This window comes from Coregonus clupeaformis, chromosome 24 (genome assembly GCF_020615455.1).
Source record: "Coregonus clupeaformis isolate EN_2021a chromosome 24, ASM2061545v1, whole genome shotgun sequence".
Taxonomy (NCBI): domain Eukaryota; kingdom Metazoa; phylum Chordata; class Actinopteri; order Salmoniformes; family Salmonidae; genus Coregonus; species Coregonus clupeaformis.
In genome coordinates this window covers 22,568,593-22,593,760 of record NC_059215.1, presented here as the reverse complement: position 1 = coordinate 22,593,760, position 25,168 = coordinate 22,568,593, and the positions used below count along the sequence as shown (strand labels likewise).

Sequence of the window (25,168 nt, the reverse complement as noted above, 5' to 3'; positions counted from 1 at the left end):
TAAAATGATAAACTTGGATTAGCAAACACAACGTGCCATTGGATCACAGGACTGATGGTTGCTGATAATGGGCCTCTGTACGCCTATGGAGATATTCCATAAAAAATCAGCCGTTTCCAGCTACAATAGCCATTTACAACATTAACAATGTCTACACTGTATTTCTGATCAATTTGATGTTATTTTAATGTACAAAAAATTTGCTTTTCTTTCTAAAACAAGGACATTTCTAAGTGACCCCAAACTTTTGAATGGTAGTGGACATGGTCAGGTGGGATTTCACTGTAAGAAATAATACTGTCAGTGATTATGAAATGTCTCATTACAGCCTGCAAGTTCTTTAGTAATTAAATGATGCCCACTCACTCTTCGTTATGTAAGGAGATGAGGTCTGGTGTTTGGTGTTTATTTTGACACTGGTGCTGCTCTGACAGCTCCAGGCTAAGGAAACCATGCTGAGCACTTCCACATAACTCCCCCATACACACTCTAAGCTTACAGTAAATGTGTTCCTTACATTTCTGATGTCAAGTATCAAGTTGGCTCATTCAGTTACAGAAGTCAACTTTGAACGCTTTCCCTGAGGTTTTCTTTGGTGTTGGGATTTAGAACTATACTATTTACACTGTCAGAACACATTTCCACCATCTACCATTTGTTGGTCACCAGTTTTACTCATTATTTACTTACATAATTTATCATTTGATCTATTGCTTCCTGCATTCGAATATCCCCCTGAGTTTCTTTTAATCGCTTTAGTACTATTTTCACAAGTATGTGGTACATTTTCACAACTCTTAGTACAAAACTCCAAACTGGTCACACTTGTAACACAGGTAGTCTTTCATTCAAAACCTGTCATTGTGCATTCATTTGAATTGTAAACATCGCTCACCACACAACCATTAATTAAAAATATAAGTTTATTGTGAAATGTAATGAGAACATTGGTTTAATCACCAAAACACAACATGATATCTTTTCTATTTAGTCGTTTTAACTACCAGTTTCCAATAGCAAACAATGCAAGATACGTGTTTCAAATCGCCCTTAGAAGTGCTGAAAGTAATATGCTACAGTACTGTCAATTACACAGCTTTCACATTAGGCAATACACTTACATTACCCAACAACATTGACAGAAAATCTATAATTTCCGTAATATCTATCCAATGTGTGATCAAAGTTGATCTACAATCATTCATTTATTTTTTATTAATTTTTTCAGCTATAATTGTAACATAAGTGTACTGTCTGTAATCAAATGTATGAAATTAAATGAAACAAACAAATTTTTGTTTTGTTTTACTGTTGCCTAGGTTTTAACTTGAACCCATTTGTATGTATATAATCCTTTATGACCATATAGTTGAAGTCGGAAGTTTACATACACCTTAGCCAAATACATTTAAACTCAGTTTTTCACAATTCCTGACATTTAATCCCAGTAAAAAATTCCCTGTTTTAGGTCAGTTAGGATCCCCACTTTATTTTAAGAATGTGAAATGTCAGAATAACAGTAGACAGAATGATTGTGATCCTCTGTAGCTCAGCTGGTAAAGCACGGCACTTGTAACGCCAGGGTAGTGGGGTCAATCCCTGGGACCACCCATACGTACAAATGTATGCACGCATGACTGTAAATTGCTTTGGATAAAAGCGTCTGCTAAATGGCTTATTATTTATTTCAGCTTTTATTTCTTTCATCACATTCCCAGTGGGTCAGAAGTTTACATACACTCAATTAGTATTTGGTAGCATTTCCTTTAAATTGTTTAACTTGGGTCAAACGTTTCGGGTAGCCTTCCACAAGCTTCCCACAATAAGATGGGTGAATTTTGGCCCATTCCTCCTGACAGAGCTGGTGTAACTGAATCAGGTTTGTAGGCCTCCTTACTCGCACACGCTTTTTCAGTTCTGCCCACAAATATTCTATAGGATTGAGGTCAGGGCTTTGTGATGGCCACTCCAATACCTTGACTTTGTTGTCCTTAAGCCATTTTGCCACAACTTTGGAAGTATGCTTGGGGTCATTGTCCATTTGGAAGACCCATTTGCAACCAAGCTTTAACTTCCTGACTGATGTCTTGAGATGTTGCTTCAATATATCCACATAATTTTCCTTCCTCATGATGCCATCTATTTTGTGAAGTGCACCAGTCCCTCCTGCAGCAAAGCACCCCCACAGCATGATGCTGCCACCCCCGTGCTTCACCGTTGGGATGGTGTTCTTCGGCTTGCAAGTTGCCCCCTTTTTCCTCCAAACATAACGATGGTCATTATGGCCAAACAGTTCTATTTTTGTTTCATCAGACCAGAGGACATTTCTCCAAAAAGTACGATCTTTGTCCACATGTGCAGTTGCAAACCGTAGTCTGGCTTTTTTATGGCAGTTTTGGAGCAGTGGCTTCTTCCTTGCTGAGCGGCCTTTCAAGTTATGTCGATATAGGACTCGTTTTACTGTGGATTTAGATACTTTTGTACCTGTTTCCACCAGCATCTTCACAAGGTCCTTTGCTGTTGTTCTGAGATTGATTTGCACACCAAAGTACGTTCATCTCTAGGAGACAGAACGCGTCTCCTTCCTGAGCGGTATGACGGCTGCGTGGTCCCATGGTGTTTATACTTGCGTACTATTGTTTGTACAGATGTGTACAGAACGTGGTACCTTCAGGCGTTTGGAAATTGCTCCCAAGGATGAACCAGACTTGTGGAGGTCTACCATTTCTTTTCTGAGGTCTTGGCTGATTTCTTTTGATTTTCCCATGATGTCAAGCAAAGAGGCACTGAGTTTGAAGGTAGGCCTTGAAATACATCCACAGGTACACCTCCAATTGACTCAAATGATGTCAATTAGCCTATCAGAAGCTTCTAAAGCCATGACATAATTTTCTGGAATTTTCCAAGCTGTTTAAAGGCACAGTCAACTTAGTGTATGTAAACTTCTGACCCACTGGAATTGTGATACAGTGAATTGTAAGTGAAATAATCTGTCTGTAAACAATTGTTGGAAAAATTACTTGTGTCATGCACAAAGTAGATGTCCTAACCGACTTGCCAAAACTATAGTTTGTTAACAAGATATTTGTTGAGTGGTAGAAAAACGAGTTTTAATGACTCCAACCTAAGTGTATGTAAACTTCTGACTTCAACTGTATGTACCTCTGTGATTAATTATATGATTGACTATGCGCAAAAGTGAATTGAACTGTTTCCATGCCCACCATGCGTCATGTGCGTAATGGTCAAGTGAGGTGAAATGTGTATATTTTTGGAATTGAGCACCCAGTCTGTTTGATCTGATGAAGATCCATTTCGGATCTAAACGTAGTCAATAAAGCGGTGAATTGGGAGCATAGACAGTGTGAGGCACCTACGTTTTTAAGGATGTGCGTATGACCACAAACTTGTCTATGAATGAAAATAAAGCATAACATTTAGCACGCATTCATTTGAATCAAGCCTGTCTTGAGCATTTGACCATAAATTCTCATCACATCACAGTGAATGTCCTCATTGTTCATGCACCGCGGGAAAACCCTTTTGGCATGGCGAATCCAATCTTGACGTTGGTCTGCATTGATGTCGTCGCATGCCTCATCCATGGCCAGAAGGAGGGTGGCATGCTCATGGCGATGGCGATCGTACACCTTCCACCTCCATTCTGAAAATAACTCCTCAATAGGGTTGAGGAAAGGAGAGTATGGGGGCAGGTATAGGGTCACGAATCGGGGATGGGCCCAAAACCATGCCTGAACCACCTCAATGGTGGAACCTGACATTGCTCCACACAATGACATAGGTGAACCCGTCACCTTGACAGGCCTGCTCAATTTCATTGAGAAACACAATGAGCTGTGCAGCGTAGTAGGATCCAAGTAATGGCTGACTTCTTACCACACCAGCTTCAGAGATAGCTGCGCACATGGAGATGTTTCCCCCATGTTGTCCAGGCATTTGGACGGTCGCCCGTTGGCCGACGAGGTTCCGCCCACGGCGCCGAGTTTTGGCCAGGTTGAAGCCCGCTTCATCAACAAAGATATACTTGTGATGGTTAATAGCAGCATCAAGCATCACCCTTTAAAAATATATTTTGGTTAGTTATTTTTACAGTATAGTTCCAATATGATATTGTGCATCAAATAGTAACAGTAATACAGTATAATAGTTTCATAAATACCTGGTGCCTCTTCAAATGGCGGGCAATTGTTGGTATGCTGATGGGTGCCACTTTGGCAAAGGTGTCATCATACTCCTCAATGGCCTGCTTTATTTCGGACAGCCGTATGTCATTCCTGGCCCTCACCAGTTCCACCACTGCCCACTCCTGCTGGTTGGTCAGCACACGGCCACCACCATGGGGTCTTCTGTCAATTCTGAGGGTAGAACAGAGTATACTGTCAATAGATCATGCTGTAAGAATACTGGAACATGTTTTGTGAATTTACATACATCACAATATGCCATTTACTGTAAATGTAATGGTAAAGCATAGTGCATATCCTGCAGACTTACCGGTTTTCTTGGCGAAATGTTCTCATCGAATTGACAGTTGATCTTTTCAGATTGGGGTGAACTAATCTGGCAGCCTCGTGAACTAATCTGTCAGTCTCTGCCATGGTAAGGACTCTGTTTACCACATTGTCAACGCCAATGGCCTGGACTTCATTAGACACAACAGTTTCCTACCGTATGCCTCCCTCTCTCTGATGTCCACCTCTTTGATGGGGCCCATGCCCACCTCTTTGATGGGGCCCATGCCCACCTCTCTGACAGGCCCCTTGTCCACGAGCTCTTTGATTTCTTCCTCTCCATTGCTGTCTATCCTGCTCCATGTTGAAATAAAATGGCAAGTGTTCAAACACTCCCTTTTATATGGTGACCAATTGTGGTTACCACTATGTGAAATCAATTAGCAATAACGAGTAGTCATTATGAATGGTTATCATGTATCATACATGTAATTTAGATGTTTATACTTTACAAACACACATTTTATTTCTGTAGTTCTCAAAATCCATATAGTAGACAAAGCAGTTAAAAAACTATAGGTTTTCCAAAACGGTTAAGTGATCAACCGTTAAGCACAGTTGGATTAAGTAATGGTAAAATGTATTTAAACAAATGAGAAGAGAATCATATGGAAAGCATTGTGAGCATTGCATTGTGAAAGGCAATTACTTAATATGAAAGGTATTTCTAGATGAAACACTGACAAGGTTTGGTGAAGAAGTTACTGTGTGATTTTGTGTGTTGTACAATTGAAAATGTGCTTAGAGTTTTGAAATAACAGCTTTTTTGATGATTGAGTTTTGTACTAAGAGTGGTGAAATTTGACCACATACTTGTGAAAATAGTACCAAAGCATTTTTTAAAAACTGTAACACTAGGTCATATTTTCATCAGAAGCCCAGTAGAGGGTGCTACACCTTCCCTATAACCCATTACAACCAACACCAGAACTTTCCAGGTATGAGAAAATTAGTAATCTGCTTCATGAGCTCAGCTAAAATATTATCCATCCTTCTTTTCTATTTCCTTTCTATATCTTCCGTCCCTCAAATGGTCCCCCATATCCCGCTGTACTACTCTTTCTCTGTTCCTTGCCAGCTGTTGCTGTCCATATCGCTCCACTAGGACTGCCCCTGTGCAGCAGGTTGTAAATAAAAAGCCAAGGAGTGCATCCCAGCAGCAGCAAGACATTCAGCCGTTGTGTTGTTTAAGCAGCTGCACACTGTCAGTCCAATCGTTCTATTAGAGAAGGAGGAGAACAGCTAGGGGTGGAGGAGAGGAGAGAAGGAGGCCAGGGTGAGTCAGGGATGAGACTTGTCCCTGGCAGCCTCCAGAGAGTTCATGCTGGGAGAGCCAGACTGTGAGTGTGTGTGGGGAAGAGACCACCAGCAGGGTTGGCAGTCTATATGATCCATGGCTGAGTCATGAAAAGGGTCATATTAGATTTAGTTTCGGGTACATGAGGTGGGTTGGGGTCACAGTGATGGCTTATCACCAGCAGACTCTTCATGCAGTTAAAATGAGATTGGGTTCTCCATGGGTGAGTCATAGTAGAGAGGGCATCATTAGAAATACCCTGGAGGACATGTATGAGTCAAACACAAGGCTCCATGTGAATTAGCCTGAAGGAAACACAGTGATGACTCAAGGTTACCCAGAGGTAAAATGTCTCTAATGCAACATGGAGTCTTCATCCACCAGTAACCCCTGCTTAGATAAAGTGTTAGGGTTATATTCAGCATTTCAGCTGGATATTTTGAGTGAGTGAAGATTGCCCAATGCCTCCCCCTTCCTCCGTACTTAGCACGTCTAACTTGTCTTGTAACTCACTATCGTTACATCCTAACCATCAGTTGTGTCATGTATTGTGTCATCTAGAGTTCTGTTGTGGTCTCTGAGGGTTTTTCCCAGCAGTTCACTCTGATACCTCAAGTACCAACTGTCTGGATGCAGCTGGACGTGACAGTCTAGCAAACATTTCTTATCAAGTGGCTGAACTCCCCTCTATGTTGTTCCAAACCAGACACAGGTCAGCTAAAAAAAACAAAAGTACATGACAGCAATGCGAGAACTTAAAAAAGGGATGCAGCTGCTTTTCAGGCCAGACCTTTTGAAACAATCCAAACAGGCGGGTGATTTACAGTGACAGGGTCAGTGTTCAGCCTAGGAGGCTGGGTCAGGGTTTCACACAGCCAGTTAGATGAATGCCAAAATAGACCTCTCCCACTGAGTCTATCTATCTCACTCATCATATATGTCATCGTGAAACAAATGTAAATGTTAAAGTGCTTTGAGTTTCCTAATTAGGCCTCTATTGTAAATAATCAGCAGCCGCTGATTGCTTATTCAAGGCATTTCGTCTCGTATATTAACTGCTTTGTTAAATGATAATGTCGTGTTAGCTGCTTTAGCGAAGTGTTTGGTTCATACATGCCATACATTCAATGGATTCTCAAGTCAAAAATAGTGAGGAGGTGCGAGGTCAGTTTGTTTCCATAGGACCAGCATTAACAACACTGCGACTGTAAACAGTCCATTCCACAGTGCTACTGCTGTAGACACCTGCAGACTACTGACAGTGTTCTTTGTGTGGACTGTCTGTGACTGTCGACTCCTGTGCGTCACAGTGGAACTGTGGTCACCCGTGGGATATCAGGTCAATGATACAAGGTCAACCAAGACTTGGCCAGCTAATGCATAAAGCCAGGGACAACTCCCCTGGCCATAACATGCTAGTCCAAATGCCAGAAATGTGGCAGGACCTTCTTCATGTTGCCCATGGGCCTAGCAGAAGATGCTGTAGGGAGAGAGTTGAACGAGGACAGAGGACCATGCAGCAGTGAATGTTTTTATGCCCAGGGTTACAGTATGTGTTAGTCAGAGCAATGCACTGCCCTCTAGCATGAGCAACCAAGCAAAGGCCAAGTAAAAGTGAGTAACATGTGCTTATTACACACGTATTACAGACAATAGGAACGCCTTGTTAGGACACATTGGCTGGTGACCGTCACAAGGTTGCTAACTGAAATGCAACCATAATAGGAGTATAAAATCGTTCATATCATCCTCACCATGGATTAGGATGTTTCTCTGATGGCTATGGGGGTCAAAATTGACTTCATCCTCCCATGGCCAGTCTCTGGATTGTTTGATGGGATAATGGAGAATTACTATATGCTTCGTCTCAAGTGACTGCATGTACAGTACTAAGGCAGGTAATGCGTTTAATAACGGCTAATTTCATTTTTGTAAAATAATGATTTTGCTATTACACTGAATAGGCCGTGGCAAACACTTAAACGTTGTCAACAAGGGAGAAGCTGACTCCTTTATTGAGTTGAGATATCAGCGCATTATAAGACCTGTGGAATGAACCTGCAAACTGGGAAACATGTAGATACCTATCTCTTACATATACTGTAACCACACACACAGACAGACACACACAAACACACACACACACACACTTCCTGTCCGTTGGATGAACTGAGCATTGCTGTAAGTTGTAGAGGAATGTGCTGGTTGGGTCCTCTCTCCCACGGTCAGGGTCAGTATCAACGCTCTTCCCTCCCTGGCTGGCTCTCCAACTACTCTCTCTGGCCAGGTTTGCTTATTCAGCCATACGGAGCAGATACACTTTCCACTTCCTTTAGAACAGTTACTCTCAACTGCTGTGAGTTATAAGGTATTTCATCACACACCCCTCTCTGTTTGTACAGCTCCACCCTTTAGACCACAGAGTTAGGACAAGGAAATGGACTGATGTGACTTTCTCCACTCCTCCCCAGTGTGGCTTCCTGTCTGGAGTCTCTACGTACATATTGCGTAATGAATTGGCCAGATAACGCTTCTGGTAATCTAAACAAGATCTATCCGCGCAATTAAAATGTACATTTACCACAGGGAAAGGGGTCCAGTCAGTGCACACTAAGCAGGGAGAGAGGGAGGAGGCTATATTAGGCAGTAGTTTTAGAGGGTTATCTAGTTAGTATGTTTCTTCAAAGGACTACAATTTATCTCTCAACACACTGACATTAAGTGCAGGATGTCTGGGTATAAATTAGAGATCTCTCTCCATGTGTTCTCTGCAAGAGCTGGTCCATGGGAGAGTGTGTTTGCACCCAGATCTCTATACAGAGATAGTATAGTGTAGCTGGGAGGGCAACATTGACTGTCCAAATCCACATAGATGCCATGTATCATTTTAGGCTTTGTCAGTGATGTAAAGTACTTAAGTAAAAATACTTGAAAGTACTACTTAAGTAGTTTTTTTGGGTATCTGTACTCTACTTTACTATTTATATTTTTGACAACTTTATACTTTTACTTCACTACATTCCTAAAGAAAATTATGTACTTTTTACTCCATACATTTTTCTTGACACCCAAAAGTACTTGTTACATTTCGAATGCGTAGCAGGACAGGAAAATTCACACACTTATCAAGAGAACATCCCTGGTCATCCCTACTGCCTCTGATCTGGCGGACTCACTAAATACATGCTTTGTTTGTAATTATGTCTGAGGGTTGGAGCGTGCCCCTGGTTAGACGTAAATCTACAAAACAACAAAATGGTGCCGTCTGGTTTGCTTAATATAAGGAATTTGAAATTATACTTTTACTTTCGATACTTAAGTATATTTTAGCAATTACATTTACTTTTGAAACTTAAGTATATTTAAAACCAAATACTTTTAGACTTTTACTCAAGTAGGATTTTACTGGGTGACTTTCACTTTTACTTAACGTAATTTTCTATTGAGGTATCTTTACTTTTACTCAAGTATGACAATTGGGTACTTTTTCCACCACTGGTCTTTGTCTGGACCTGCAAGTGCTTGTCCACAGTAAGACTCCCCAGTCCGTTGGCAGTGCATCAATTACAGCAAAGTTAATCAGTGGCTACATTGTTTGTCTGTCTTTCACTGTTCGTGGTGAAAGTCGTGTAGTTTCTATTTGTCTCTCTCTCACAGCTGTGATAAGAAAACTTGTACATATATTGTCCATTAGTTAATGTGCAAGGTAATGTGAGCTTGAGGAAGCTGGTTAGAAAACCAATATGAATATATAAAAATAATAAACCACAGCTAGGCCTCCTGAATGAAATCACCTGTATCTACAGTATAACCACCATCTTCACATTGTCTCTGCTCACAGTGCCATACTAACAATCAGATTGAGTTAATATGCAGACACCCAAAAGAGGACAGGAATGTGGAATGGGATGAGAGCCAAGGAATGGAAAAGTGGAAAGGTGCGTTTATGAGAGAGCGAGAGAAAGAGACAAGGGGATAGGGACCGATAAAGAGAGAGAGAAGGAGAGGGAGAGGTGAGATGGAGGTTAAGAGTAACCCCAAAGAAAAGTAAGAAAGAATCTTGAGGGGATTTCCTTCTGAGAGGGAAAGCTTTTCCCCTCCCCTCGCACTCCCTCTCTCTGCCCTTTCTCTCTCTCTTTCTCTCTCTCCCTTGCTCCTGCATGCTTTTTCTCATACGCTGCATGGGTCGTGCTGCCTCCTCTCAAACTGTGGGCAGACAAACATAGCACCAGGAGAGGAAAAGCAGACCAGGAGAGCTATTAGCAGCAGCAGAAGATCACCCGGGACCTCCAATATCTTTTTTTACAATATTATTATATTGGAGTTTTCCTGTTGCTTAAAATTCTGTTTTCCTCACTAAGCAATGAGAGTCAATGTGGATAGAATGGAGAATACTGTGATCAGTTTGTCACCTTGTGAGACCCGTCTGTCTAAGGATTATTCACCTGACTGGACTCTGTACTCAGAGACATCCCTGCTTAACTGGATAACCAACACACTGTAGGAAACATGGTACTGTAACTGCTGCTCAACATGGCTTACTTTGACTGTATTTCATTCCATTTCATATGTGTTTATTGCCAGTATTTGCTGTTTTGATATGATTTTCATCATTGTCCATCATGTTTTTAAATATTTAACATTTACATGCTTCAAATGTCTAAATTGGCCCCACAATCTCTGTCATTACAAACACACATGTAGGGTTTCATGCCCCTGTGCTCCCACTAAACATAGCTAGCTACACAGCTAAATGTTTTGACTCAAGGTGAGGGTTTCAGATTACTGTGCATTCCCAGTGATTTCACAAAACACCCACTGTATCAGTTGCCTTGCGTCTCCCCTTATAAATGTGTCTAGCACATAGAATTACACAAAGGATCCCTTTGGGAAAAAATTACTGAAGTGCTACTCAGACTCTGGAGATGGGATGGCTATATGTTTATATTCTTTATAGCTCTGGATGAGAGTACATTGGAGAGGTAGGCTTAGGAACTGAAGTGACCATCATACCGGTATGTTTCCATTGAATCACCACCTGAAAACAAGAGTTCTTTCTTCAGCAGTACAAATTATGAACTGTTTTGCTTGGTTACCTCAGTAAGCTCTCAAACATTGAGGCCACTCATGGAATGTCATAAAATTCAGGCTTTAAGTTAATGCTCTCTGTGTAATTGTTATCGCTGTGATCATGGGAGGGAGGGAAAACTTCCAGTTTGAATAACACTATGTTCAGCTGTGACATAATTACAGGTAGGAGGATGAGTAAAGATGGTGCAACTGATCCCCCACTTTTAATATAATGAACTATTTTTAAGCTCACTACTACTACTAGACTACTGGTTTGCCACCAACTTCAAGCCATTCTGCTGCTCAAGGCATCATAATTAGCATTTGCACGCAAGAAAGGCCACATTTGCAAAGCTCGTGAAACAACTAACTATAACATTTGTTTTTTCAGTGGCTCAGTGATGGTTTACAGTAGATCCACAAAGATTAGGCCTGTGTTTATTTTCTCTCATGTAATTTGGCGTGTTCTCATGGAGGGCGTTAGCACGTTCTGACCTGAGGGGGTTAACCAAGATGTTGAGTAAATCTACTGGTATGTAATTGAATGCCTGTCTGTAAATTCTGCTGTGTAATGCAAGATATTTGCCCTCAGCATGTTGTATGCCCTGGCCCATTTACTTCAGGGAACATGTATCATGACTTTGTTCCGGTGTTATCAAGGAAAAGTTTTCTTTAAATTCCACCCTCTGTTTAATAATGTAGCTAGTTCCATGATTATGGGCACAAGCACAGTTTTCAAAGAGACAATTTCAAAGCAAACATTTACTGACATTTACCTGGAGAGTTGAATTAGTGTGTAAATGTGCAGCAGTCAGTCTGCTACCCTCAGGGTAAACATTTATGGAACCCAAAAGACACTAAACCTAGACAGCTCCTGATTAAGTGTCTGTAGTGATTCGACAGTGTGTCTTTAGTGCAGTTGGGCTGAGTTTTGTTTCAAATTATGCAATGAGACCATTCTGTTAACTGGCCCGTAAATTAAAACAATGATACAGCAATATTGATTTATTTAGATCACAGATATGAATATCACGGCATGCCAGTACAAAACCCAAACAGCACTGATGATTGAGGTTACAAAGAAAACTTGTTACGTACAGTTGGCTGTGTTAGTTTGCACTATTTTCCATCTACTGTAAGACTAAACACACACCACCAACACAGGGACTGTAAAATAAGCAGCAGTGTACTTTTCTTACTTATTCACTCACATATTTTATTGAAAGAGGTGCCTTCTAAATACAAGTATCGTGGCTTTATGTTGAGCTCTTATCCTTTCGATACATGGTAGGTGCTTCTCAGCTTCTCAACTGAACAGATTTATAGCATCTTGGTTGGTTACTGACAGGCAGCTCATCCCAGCTAAACAATACACACCTTTGTCCTCATCTCCAGTTTGGAGCATTCCTAAAAAGCCAGTATGTGTTGGTTGCTTAGTGGTTGCCACAGCAGGCTATAATTTGATTCAAAAGCAGTCACACAGAACTAACCCACTTACTAAAATGTTGAATAGAAACGTGAATAATGTACCAGAATGTAGGATACCAGAGATACACAGGGACGGATGCTATAGCAACCCTCTATTGGTCAAGCTGCCATTACAGTTCATCATTCATTTTGTGTGTTTGTGATCTCTTAGATTCTTAATAGGCTAGCTTGGTCAACTGTGCCTGTCTGCCCCGGAGAATCACTGAGAAGGATGTGTGGACGGTCATCCTGGGGGTGGTGTCGCTCAGACATCTTTGTGATGTCGCTCAGACGTCACAAAGATAGTTGGTCTGGTCTGGGAGAATCCAGACATATTATCTACACCTGATTTGTTGAACATAAAAAAACCCAGACATAAACACAGGAAATGTAGCTTTGGTGTCAGAAATGGCTCAGATGCTCTGCTAAATAGCATCATCCATGGGCTCGCTATTATACATGATATTTCTCCCAGACATTATGTATACAAGATAATTCATACCGAAATACTTGAAGATACTTCAAAGTCCTTTCTGCCACCGGCTTAGAAGGAATTGTTTGGGTTAGCTTTTAAGTGAAGAGAAATGTTAAACTGAAATATCTGAATATACTCAAGCCCCACTGTGATATCCTAATGCAATAAACTGCAATCTGAGACAAGACATTTATTTTAGTGACCGAGTGTGAGGGATGTGTATTTATTTAGTCCCCAGTGTTTCTTCAGCAGAATGTCAGCACTCAGCAGTAGACTGTTAGGCAGGCTTGCTGTTTACACCCACAGGGTGCTCTCTTGTTGCTCAGACATAACAGTAACCGTGAGTCATGACCCTGCTAGCCCTGCTAATGCCACTTTCCCACATTGCAAACCCTTGGATGCTCTAATCTTTTTTCATTTCAAACCAGCAGTGACCTGTCATGCTTTCCTTAGAGCTTGTTATCATGGCTTGATGAGTAACGTGCCCTGCAGTGCTTTTTTATGTGCAGAGATCAAGAAGCATTCAACCATAGTATGACATAACATAAGGGCTTTATTCAGAAGCCCCTACAGGTGCTGGAAATGTGTTTTCAGGTCACAGGCATGTTCCAATGGGTCAGCCCAGGATCTGATTTTCTATTGACCCAACATCAGGCCCAACCCTGCATCAGATCCCACTGGGCACAGATGTCAGTTCAACATCTAGTTTTGATTTACATTTGGTTGAGTTGTAAACTAACGTGAATTTTACGTGAAATCAACCAAAAATGTCACCTTGTCATTCGATTTAGGTTAAAAGCTGGGTGAAAAAAAGACGAAAGTTCCCTGACGTTGATGACTTTTTGCCAGTCCAATCAGTTTTCCACGTTAATTCAACGTCATCAAATATAATTTTTGGGTTGAAATTATGTGGAAACAATGTTGATTCAACCAGTTTTTGCCCAGTCGGATACTACAGATTCAGGCTATGAAGAACATAACACATCTTTCATAGAAACTCCCTGGACCATGAAGCAGGTGTTTCTATCACCTTCAGGAGGAACACAGCTTTTCCAAGACAATCATCCAAACATTTATAAGATGAAAATCCCACATGTACTGTATCTCCACAACATTCTCGATTCTAAATACTTATGAGCCCACCACTGGATACAGGGGACCCCAGTACAGTGTGATATCCCACCTCCTCTGCATTTTGCTGGGGAACGGTCTGAACTGTGGTGGCCTAGTCATGCAAGAGGTGTAATGATGGTTGCTGTCTTTGGAGAGATCAAGGTTATTTGTGGAAATGGTCCTGAGAATTCTAGAGATTTAGGAGAGGGTTTTAGAGGAGGGCTAGTCTCTTGTGTCAGACTGTTACATAAAAGTGTACAAATTGAGTAGCCAGTGTGCAGATTTGGTTACTGGGTGCAGAGATTAGTGAAGTTCTAGGTTTTTCTCCTGTCCACCATAGACTAGCAGATGGAGTAATAACTGAGAGCTGGACAGGAAGTAGGCTAGTCAGCCAGACAAGGTCCAAAGGGATCATTCTGATCACGACCTGATACGCCCAGACTCTCCCTCCATCTCCACACCAGGGCTGGGATACACTGAGTTCTGTGGAATCATCTGTGGAATCATCACAGTGGTATTTCTCCATTCAAAACAAACTCATCAAGCACTGTGAGCAAGGAGGCAACGTATTTTCCCATTGAGGAAAAATATGTATTGTTGATAGAAATGGCTTCATTACTCCATTTTGTATATTTATTCTAATTCACAATCTGTTGAAATATAATTGAACAATAAAGAGGGTGGTGTCTAGTAACATTTGCCAGTCATAATATCCCTGCAATTATATTGAAATCAGTCTATGTAGCTTGGCAAGGCATGGTAACCACATTGCACCAGACCATAGAAACATGTCTCCTCCTACAGAGGTTCTCCATTGAGACGAGAAACATTCACATATACATTTTCCTCCCACAGCAGACGCATGGCTTTCACAAAGCTAAATTAAGCAGGGCCTAAAAGTGGAGGAGGTCAGAGAGAATATGAAACCATAAACCAGGCCTCTCCTCTAGCAGAGACCCCCAGTCTGTTTATGGATGCTTGGTATCTGCCCATATGCTGCGTGATACTGTAGCAACTCTGACATCCACAGCAACTTTGTCCTTGTGTTGTCAACATCTGTCTCTGGTGAACAGTTATGGATTGTTCTGTATGAAGGAAGAAGGAAAAAGGTGGCGTTTGTCTGAGATCTTACTGGAAACATACTGAGGGATGCCAGGATCAAAGGATAGCAGACAATGGTGATTGTGTGTTTTATGACCTAATGGATGTCAATTGAGCGTTTTTGAAGGGATGCAGAACTGCAAATGTACCGTAGCCTATGTATGTGAGAAACAACTCCTGCCTGTATCTAATCTTTATCTCCATCTTTTCTTGGGCAAAAAAACGTTTGAATATTTTAACTTTTGTTTGTGCTGACCTCAGGCCTGTCTCTTCTGTTAATAGAACCCTGAGTCTCTGGACAGGTCCATCCAGAACACCCTCTCAGCCCTCTATCCTCCCTTCGAGGCCACAGCCCCCACCGTCCTGAGCCAGCTCTTCCAGGTCATAGAGGAACGTTACCAAGGAGACGCCCTCCAGTGTCTGCTGGACTTCCTCATTCCAGCCAAACACATCCTTGAGAGTGTTCAGCAGGCTGCCTGTGTGAGTCAACAGCCTCAGAGATATACACATCAACACAGATGCTATACAAAAAAGACATAACAGTTCACCATACACATTATATACAGGCATACAGGCTCAAATAAATACCACCTATACCAAACAAAGTTACCTCAATTACAAAGCTTGCTAAGTAATGCTAAGTATAAAGACAAATTAAATGGTAAAGAAATGTTTGTCATTTTCTCTCGTCAGGCCCAGTACTCTGATGTGGTGTTCCGCTGTGAGGGCTGGCCTCTGTGTCTACGTGAGAAGGTGGTGATCCAGCTGGCCTCCATCAACCCCCTATTGCTGCGCCCAGGGGACTTCTACCTACAGGTGGCACCCTTCTCTGAACAGTCCGCCCGCATCGTGGTCCGGAGCCTGCTGGGGGAGGAGGAGGGACAGGGTCGGGAGGTGGAGGAGACACCCATCCCTGAGACCTCCTACCCCTGCATCTTCACTGAGGACTGGCTGGGAGAGCTCAACCGTGGCCGCCATGGCACCCTTCTCAGCCAATGTATCCTCTCCACAGACCAGGGCATGGTGAAGGTGCCATGGGCACAGGTGGCTCTACCTGAGTTTGTGGATAAACCCAGAACTATGGCCTTGTCATCTCCTGACCCTGCTGCTGCTCAACAGGAGACAGTGGCAAGGCCAGGGCCCTCATTGGTGCTGCCTCCCCCTGCCTCTGGGTACTCTGTTGAGACAAGGATCTCTCCTGCTAAACATGGCATTGCGGTGTCGCTGCGTCTGGTGGACAGTAACTGCTCCAGGCTGGTTAAGGTGGATCAGGATTGGCCTGTGGCTAAGCCCATAGGCTGGGTGTCTCCCAACACATGGGACAGCCGCAGCAAAAACATCTCTGTGGTTGAGGGGGAATATATAGACTTGGTGGAGTTCACTAAGGAGAAAGAAGCGTTGCTTCTCAGTGGGGCTCACAGTCACACACACCCCAGAGCGCCCATGTTTAGGCCTGTTACCCTCAACAGGCCTGGTGTTCCTCCGGCTCCAGCCCTGCCCCCAGCCTTGGCCCCAGCCCCCCACCAGCCCCTCAGGGAACCGTCACACTGTGGCCGGACCGTCCGGTTCTCCGAGGACCCCCCCTGCACCCCTTGCATGAGGAGGAGAATGGGCCAGGTGTCCAAAGCACAGGAACTCAGGTGCTGGTACAGAGAGTCTTACCATTCAGCACTGCAGAACCCTATTACCTTTGAGCGAGACAATAGACTGAATACACTGGTGGTTCTGGAGGAAGCTAGTCCATGTGAGGGGAGGCTGGGACCAGAGGGTAAAGAACTATGTCCTGGTCCCTCCCAGCAGTGCTACCATCCAGACCCAGGTCACCATGACCAGACTCCCCCTGTTAGCACGGTTCCCTGTTGGAAGTCTGGAGAAAGTAACACTATATCCAGTGGAGTTTTCCAAGGCCTATGTGACACTAGGGAGTCTACAGAAATGACCACCAAATCCAGTGGAATTTTACAAAGCCTGAATGACACTAAAGAGGATGATGGGAGATGTCCCTCCTCACTGTCGACCACTATTGTGGACATATCAGAGAAGTGTGAAGTTGTGATACAAGGAAGAAAAAGTAGGAGGGACATTGACTTACCTACAAAGATGATTCCCAGCTTACATGTAGTGAAATGTAAAAATGCCACAGCTTTTGGACTGGTTTCCCCAAAGATTAACAGGCGGAGACTGCCCAACCAAGGTAAGAGGTCTACAGCATGACATCTTTTTGTTATTCTGTAGTATATGAAATATATCACATCCCTCTGTATCATCCCTCCTTCCTAACGATGTCTCCAAAGCTGGCCAACCCTCCATACCCGTTACAAACGGACACCAGACCCCTCCACCGGCCCCTCCACTTGAAATTACCCAGCAGCCCCTGGGTCACTATGCTGTGCCCAGGTCTAAGGTCCAGTTACCAGCCTCAGCAGAACCCAGCACTCACCACCTCCAGATGGGAGTAGCATATCTTACTGGTATGGAAACCCCCCTTACATGGTTTGCCTCAGAGACAGAGGTGTATGATATCTGTCCAGGGAAAGTGTATCAGATCCTCATGTTCCCCTCTCCCATACTCAGGTGGCAGAGACAGGACAGGTCGGTTGGTGGTTGAGGTGTACGGAGACCAGGAAGGATGGAGATCTCCTTTAGTGTCTAGTCTGGAACTCTGCAAACTTCTGCTCTACCTCCACTCTGTAATCAGGTATGTATGATACCCCCTGGGCTGGTCCCTCTCTTCTGTAGCCTGAACCACTGGATTATATTCTTAATTCATTGTTTTCATCTTCATAATTTCTAGGAGAGAACTAAGAGAACTTGGAATGACACTAGTTATTGATGCTCGTAAGAGTTCACCTCCACCACAGTTCAATAAGGCCTTGTTGGTGGTTCAGGTAAGAAGACTTGACATCTTCCTCGTCATTTTGGAATCAGCACTACACAACATCACCACAAGAGGGTAGCAGCTATCTAAATAATTATTCCCTCGCTATGTCGAGATCACAACTTATTTATCTCAGTTGTTTTGTCGAGATCACAAGATAATCAAAAGTACCACACATCATCCATTAATTTGTTCAGATGCACATGGGGCATGTCTCCCAGGCTGCGTGCTGCCCCCAAGACCACAGCCAATCGCATGCAAGGAACAGCGCAGCTAACTTGGCTAGTCTGGTGAGCTAGCTAGTTATCTAGGTAGTCTTGTTAGCTAGCTAGCTAGCAAGCTAGCGTGTTATCTATGCTTGTTGTTAGCTTGCATAACTGATATCTTTATAATTATAAGGAACACTTAATGTTTTGTGGATAATATTTACATTTACAGTGGGTGAGTTCCATTCCTGACAGGCTGCTCAGATTCAATAGCAGCCTCAGAAGCTGATCAATCAGACTGCAGCCTTGTAGGCTGTTTCATATTTAAGGCTCCTTGCAGACAGCCTCCAAGGCAGAATCCTGATTTATCAGCCTTTGAGGCTGCTATTGAATCTGATCAAGCTCTGAGGCTGAACTTGAATCTGATCAGCCTGTCAGCAATGGATACACATACTCTGTAAATGTAAATATTATCCATAAAACATTAAGTGTCCCTTACAATTATACACATATCAGTTATGCAAGCCAACAACCAGCATAGTTAACAAGCTAGTTAGCTATCTAGCTAACAAGACTACCTAGCTAACTAGCTAGCTAGCTGGCACTCACTCACTCACAAGACTAGCCAAGTTAGCTGTGTTGTTGCCTGGGAGTGGCATACAGGCCTGCCAGTCAGGCATCGTTTAGGGCTTAAATGCTTCATGAGGGTTTAGCTCCCCACGAGCTCTTGGCTCAAGGTAAGGGACATTTAGCTTGCTAACATTCTAACTTCTATACTGATAATAAGCTCCAAACACAAATGAAAGCATGATGTTAGCATGAAATGTACTGTCAAAGTCGCGTCAATTCAAATCTGGTATTAGGAACAAAAGAGGTCAACACGACTTCTAAGATATACTAGTTATTTTAATTAATGCAAAAACCTTCAATGGTAAATATGATGTTTCGTATATACGGGCTCTCTGAGATGCCTCGCAGGACACCCCAGAGAACTAAATCAATTGTTTCAGATTGTTGCTCAAATACTCTGACAGAGAAAGTTTCCCACTTCTCTGCTGGCCAATCAGAGTAAAGAACTGAGTGTGGTTTAAACTTACTCAGCCAATCCATTGGTTCAGGGGTTGGTCTCATCTCCTCTGCGCCATTTGTTGCACACTTCAGCCAGGCACAAGTTTATCATAACAACCTATCATAGTGAGAAGAGCCAGCTCCCTTAGACATCATTCCTACGTCCAAGGAAGGTTCACAGATCACAAAGAACCAGTATAGTCTAGCATTTGAAGACACAATTCTTATCTCATTTTACCCCCTAAAACAGCTCTTCACATCAATCACAGCCTTGCCAGGTGTCACAACCTACATTAGCCCAGTCAAGAATGCATTCTTTCTAAGTTAGTCATCCCATCAATTTAGGAGAATAATAAATCCCCAATAATCCCCCTTTTCACACCTAATAAGGTGTGATTCAAAAAATAAGAAAACACAGATTGTCATTCATTATAATACAATACAAACAAAAAATCACACTTTTATTAATAGGCCATAATGATACTAAAAAATTCAAACCCTCAGTTCATCTACACCCCACTTGCAAATTGTTACCAGTCATCAAAGAACTTCAAACCATAAAACACAGGATTAATAAAACACAAAACATAAGACTATTAAAACATAAAACACAAACAGAGAAGTATATTTTGGCCCCCTTTAGACACCCTCTAGTGTCACTCCACCAAGCCTGGTAGGTCATATCCTCCATTCCTAGGTTGGAGTCCAGGATTGGGCCGTATCTCACCATCTGTTGGGAAATCACCTTCTCCATCTCCTTTCTCACCAAACCTCAGACACAGGAAATAAGACAACATCCACAAAGAACAAGTATACCCATAGAAGCTATAACTTCACCCAGAATAGTTACAACAATAGTTTTCCATTTATCAAATATGTTATCAAACCAACCGTTTATGGAGCTATCAATACCAGAGTTCTCAGCCAGTTTGTTCATCAGTGTAGTTACTCCCCTGAAGCTCTTTTGTCACTGACCCGTCCGGTGCTATATTGTTTGAGGATGAAAATACAGCACATAGATCCAAACAGAACACAAACTCCGCCCCTCTCAGCCAAAAGCATATGTAAAGCTATTCTATTCTGCCATGTCATTAAGATAGTTGCCGCTGTCTGCTCATCTAATCCCTTTATTGCATCACGAGTGTGGTTTATAAATCTTTGCTGGTTATAGTAAATATAATTTATCCAATCTACGTTTTTATTAATTGTTGACCACCAAAAAATACTTGATTCAAACTCAACTGCGATCTGATTCCTAGCTTTGAATTGTTCTGGAACCCCTCGAGGTACTCCTATCCCATCACAGGATCCTTTCATCAAAGGATCCCGGGAGGAGGTCCTACTTTCTACGTGACAACTCACCAGTCTCTGACACGTTTGATTGTTTGCGTATGTAGGTGAGTTCACAATCAGTTATCACCACACAACCATCAGATGTCAGCACGGGCCTGGTTTTAGTTCCTAAAATCCTCTGGCTGCAACAAAGAGGAGAGATTAGTCATGTTCTCTTTCAGTTGTGATATTCTCTGTGTAGGAGCAGAGCTAAGATGCCCTACTCTGTATCCTATCTTACTAGTCCTAGAAAAACAATTAGAATCCCCTGAGTCCTCAAACGTAGGCAACCTAGGTCGAAATGACCTCGTTATCGGGGGACACAGATAGTTCAAGTTACTACAAGACTCCCCCACCACACTCCCAGGCGGCCCGCATGGAGGACAAACCCGTTCCTGTGCACTTCAGACCCTCAGACAGTACCCACCTCTCTATGGGTCGCACTGCCACCTCTGGCAATTCCCTACCCTCACAACACTACACCTGTCCCCAAACTGTGCACGGAGACCTACACATCCCCCACGCTCTCGACATGAGCAACTACATAGTCCCAGGATGTACATGGTGACATACATATAGTGATGTCCTCCCCTAAAGTCCCTAATCTTCCCCTTTCCCTACGTCTAGCTGTCTCCTATGCCTTCATAGACTGTGCTCAGGTATTATTTTATCAACTTGTTTTAGGTTAACTACTACTTTTGGCTGATCAGAAGGGTTTGAGTGTGTTAGGAATATGGCCCCCACAATCAGACAGCTACCTACCGTCAGGAGACCTGTGAATCCCCACCCTTGCCCCGAGAACATGTCAGACGCCAACCCATTGCTTCACCTTCTACCAAACTCACACAGGGATGATCAGACAGGGTAAGGGAATCTTCGTTAAGGAGCCAACCCCCGAGCCCTAATGGTGATCGGTTCTTTCTCCTAACTCTGTGTTTGTTCATCAGGTATAACTGGGTTTACCTTTTTGCAGTGTGTGACATGCACCCAGATGGATCTAATAGGACTTGATAGGGCCCTTCCCAACAGCCTGCTTCCAGTTTTTCTTCTTTTAGGGACTGGATCCACACCCAGTCTCCTGGTGAGATAGAGTGGGTCACCTTCTCCTTTAGTTCACCTGTGGGGCACAAAACCTCTGACATACGGGTGTGGTTAATAAACTACCTTCACACATACATGTTGAGCTCTCAATTTCTATTGTTTTTTTTTTTTTTTTTTATCCTATCATTATTATTTAATCCTATCATTATATTTAATCCTATCATTATTATTTAATCCTATCATTATTATTTAATCCTATCACTCCCCCTTTTTGACACATGATTTGCCCATGTGTCAATATTACCACCTTTCTAAACCATCCTTATGTAATTTATCATCCTATTGCCATGCCTTTCATTTTTGGGATTATCTTTTGCTTCTTTATTGCTCCTCCCACTTCCTTTGTCTTTTATGGCAGCTAAATTCAACTTTCATCCAGTTCAGAATCAATTAGTAATCCAATCAATCAATCTCTTATCTTGTAAAAACACTTATGTTTAGTTCAAACTCTGTTCTACCCAGGCTCTCCCGGGCTTGACCTGAAGACTAATTGTTGGACATGACAAGTCTATTTTTTAGGTCACCTAAGTCTTCTGTCTAGCAACAAAGAATAAAAATCTCTATGTTCATGTTTAACCCAGTTATATCTAATAGCCCACCAAAAACTTCATCATCTTTAAATCACTACCAATGTCATATCCCTTGTTACTCTCTACCATTTGGATAACATCCCTGATGTATGTATGCCTCCTTAGAGTTCCAAATTACTTTACCATGGGCTACCATTGCCTTCCCATAGATAAGATCACTTAATTTACCCGTATGCAGTACATAATGGAGTATCCAAACTTTACAGCACTTTATCATTACCAAAAAGCTCATCATTTGTTTTTTGTTTTAACGGTTTTGGCGCTTCAAATATAGCAGTTTTCCTGGATGAGTTTAACATTCACCCCTCCTGTGTTATAGTGTGTCCTAGGTAAATGACCTCGCTCTGCCAAAGTTGAAGTTTATTTTTGCTCACTTTGTGTCCCTGTTCTGCCAGGAAGGTTAACAATTGGATTGTATCCCTCTTACATCCCTCCTGAGTGGGATTAGCCAATAGAATATCATCTACATAAACTAACATTTGCTTCCTTCCCTAGGTTCAAACTTTCCCAAATTCTTAGTTATAGCCTGGGCTAAGATTGTAAGACTTTCCGAGTAGCCTTGAGGCATCCTAGCCTAAGTCCATTTCCTTCCCTGAAAAGTAAAGCCAAGCCACCCCTGACTATCCGGATGAACTTGGATACTAAAGAAAGCATTAGCTAAATCTATCACTGTAAAATAGGAGTTCTCTGGTTTCAATTGGTTCAGCAATGTATGTGGATCTGGTACACATGGAACTCTGGGAATAATATTTCTATTAAACTAACTGTAAGTCCATGACCATCCTCCAGTCGGCGTTAGGTGCCTCCTTTCTAACAGGAAATACTGGAGAGTTGCATTGTACCTCATCTCCAGGAATTATCACCCCTCCCTTAAGTAAATGCTCAAATGTAGGTGTTATCCCTTTTATTGCTTCTGGTTTCATAGTATATTGCTTTTGGTATGGTCTATTATCGAATCGAGGAACCACTTGTACTGGAGCTACCCCCTTAATTAGTCCTACATCTGATGTCCTTGTGACCATAATTTGAACGGAATTGCTGCTAACTCAGCCTCCTGTTCCTGAGTTAAGAAAATCTCTTCCTGTCATCCGTTAAAATTTATCTCCAAGTGGACTCTGGGCTGGGTTTTTGCTCTCCAATTCAACTTTATTCTATATCTCCCAGTGGAGTGGCCATACTGATCCCCATTTGGTGTATTCTGCTAATCAGTAATGTTTTTCCCCTGTTTTATCCATTTACCTAGTGATAACCATTCCTCTGAATGTTCTTTCACTAGGGCAACATGGGGGCTCCACCTTTCTCTGTACAGCCTCTGGCTCTGTGAACCCATTTTAACCCAATTTGAAAAAACAACAATCACAAATAGCCAGGCCTCACTCAATTTGATAGCTCACTTTTATGACCTAAATACTGCCTAACTGAGATGAGCTAATCACTTTCTCCTAGTTATAATCTAAAGATGGTAGTACACACAAAACATGATAGATATTCCCAGTCTTAACCCATCAATAATTGTTTGTATCATTCCAATTCCTCCTAACTAATCCATTAAACCACTCAAAATTCCTCGAGTATACAATGATTATTTAATTGATTACCCTAACTCTGCTACATGTGATCTCATCTCAAATGATCCATTTATCAATTATTTATTCAACCCCCTAGGAAAATCTGTCTCCCCTTATATTGTTCCTGTCTCCCCTGTAAATGTCATATTTGAGTTTTTAGCCAATACACAATCACGGTTACATCAAATGTTCCCTCATTTAATGGTATTTTCTTCCTAATATAACTTCCCTAAATGAGATTAAATCCCCTGCCTTCCTCTACTATCCTTATATCATTACTGGATCAATGATAATAACTGTAATAACTATCAATAATAATTGTAATAACTATTTCACATTAAATTGTGTCTTTTTTCTGATAATGTTATAATTGTAGCCTATTCCATCACTTTAATTTAAAATATAAGTTTGTGTAACAAATCCATAACCCACCACAGGCTGGCGCTATTCCCCCATCACAACAGCCAACTTGCATCCTAACCAAAATACATTATCGTTCTAAACCATTTCAGTTCGCTATTCAATTTATTTAACTGTTCTCTCTGATTATGCCCTAATTAATAAAACAAATACTTGCTATCGTTGGTCAGCATACATTTAATGATGTTCCTACCATCTGAACTATACTGTCTCTCACCCTCCCCTTGCTCCTTCGGGGAGAGCGCATGGTAACCTTATAACATATTTTCATAGACTTTTCTAGAATACTTCTATTTAAGCTATCTAATTCAACCTTTCACATTTCTCAATCCACATAGTAATCTAGGTATATAGCCCTACTGCGAAAGCTTTGTCTACTGTCCCTACCTGTGTTCGAACCAGGGACATCGCCAGTCACTCCACACCATCTGCGATGCTCTCAAAGTAACTACTCCCAGGAGAGTAACTACTCCCAGTTCATAGAGCAAGTGACGTCACCAAATGAAAATCGCAGTAGCTTTCACCTCAGCAAAAAACTCTCTCTCTCTTACCCATTCCCTATTGAATACGTGAGTTTTTCTATTTAACCCCTAAACACGCTACAAACAGTCCATTCAACATTACCAAACCAAATACTCCATCGTACCCATTCAATCAACACATCAGCCGTGGAATTTACACTCATAAATGCAGATTGTTACTCCATGCCTTGAAATGATAAATAGATTTCCACCAATAGTACCATTAATGATCTCATCTTACCCTCTGACACAAAATGAAGTTCCCTCACTGTACTACGTTAGCTCTACCATGATAATTAGTTCAATTTAACCTTCTATTTGCTTTGTACTATATTATACATTACGTCTAAAACAACATTACTTATGGTCAGTTTATTCCAATCACATTATCCAACAACGCCACAATCTTAAACTCATATGGGGCGGCAG

The 25,168-nt window shown here is 42.0% G+C and overlaps 1 protein-coding gene across 2 annotated transcripts in view; it reads left to right on the top strand.

Moving 5' to 3' along the window:
• The first annotated feature begins 10,030 nt into the window (after nt 1–10,030).
• LOC121538464 (uncharacterized protein KIAA1755-like) overlaps nt 10,031–25,168 on the top strand; it is a 30,692-nt gene continuing 15,554 nt past the window's right edge. Inside the window, exons 1-6 of one of the 2 annotated variants that reach the window (XM_045207091.1) lie at nt 10,031–10,341; nt 15,338–15,535; nt 15,749–17,249; nt 17,350–17,526; nt 17,630–17,753; nt 17,850–17,943. In XM_045207091.1, coding sequence (XP_045063026.1) covers nt 10,339–10,341; nt 15,338–15,535; nt 15,749–17,249; nt 17,350–17,526; nt 17,630–17,753; nt 17,850–17,943 — 2,097 coding nt within the window. In that variant the 5' untranslated portion in view covers nt 10,031–10,338. The remainder of the gene's footprint in view (nt 10,342–15,337; nt 15,536–15,748; nt 17,250–17,349; nt 17,527–17,629; nt 17,754–17,849; nt 17,944–25,168) is intronic. The other variant, XM_041846491.2, reaches the window with a different exon arrangement.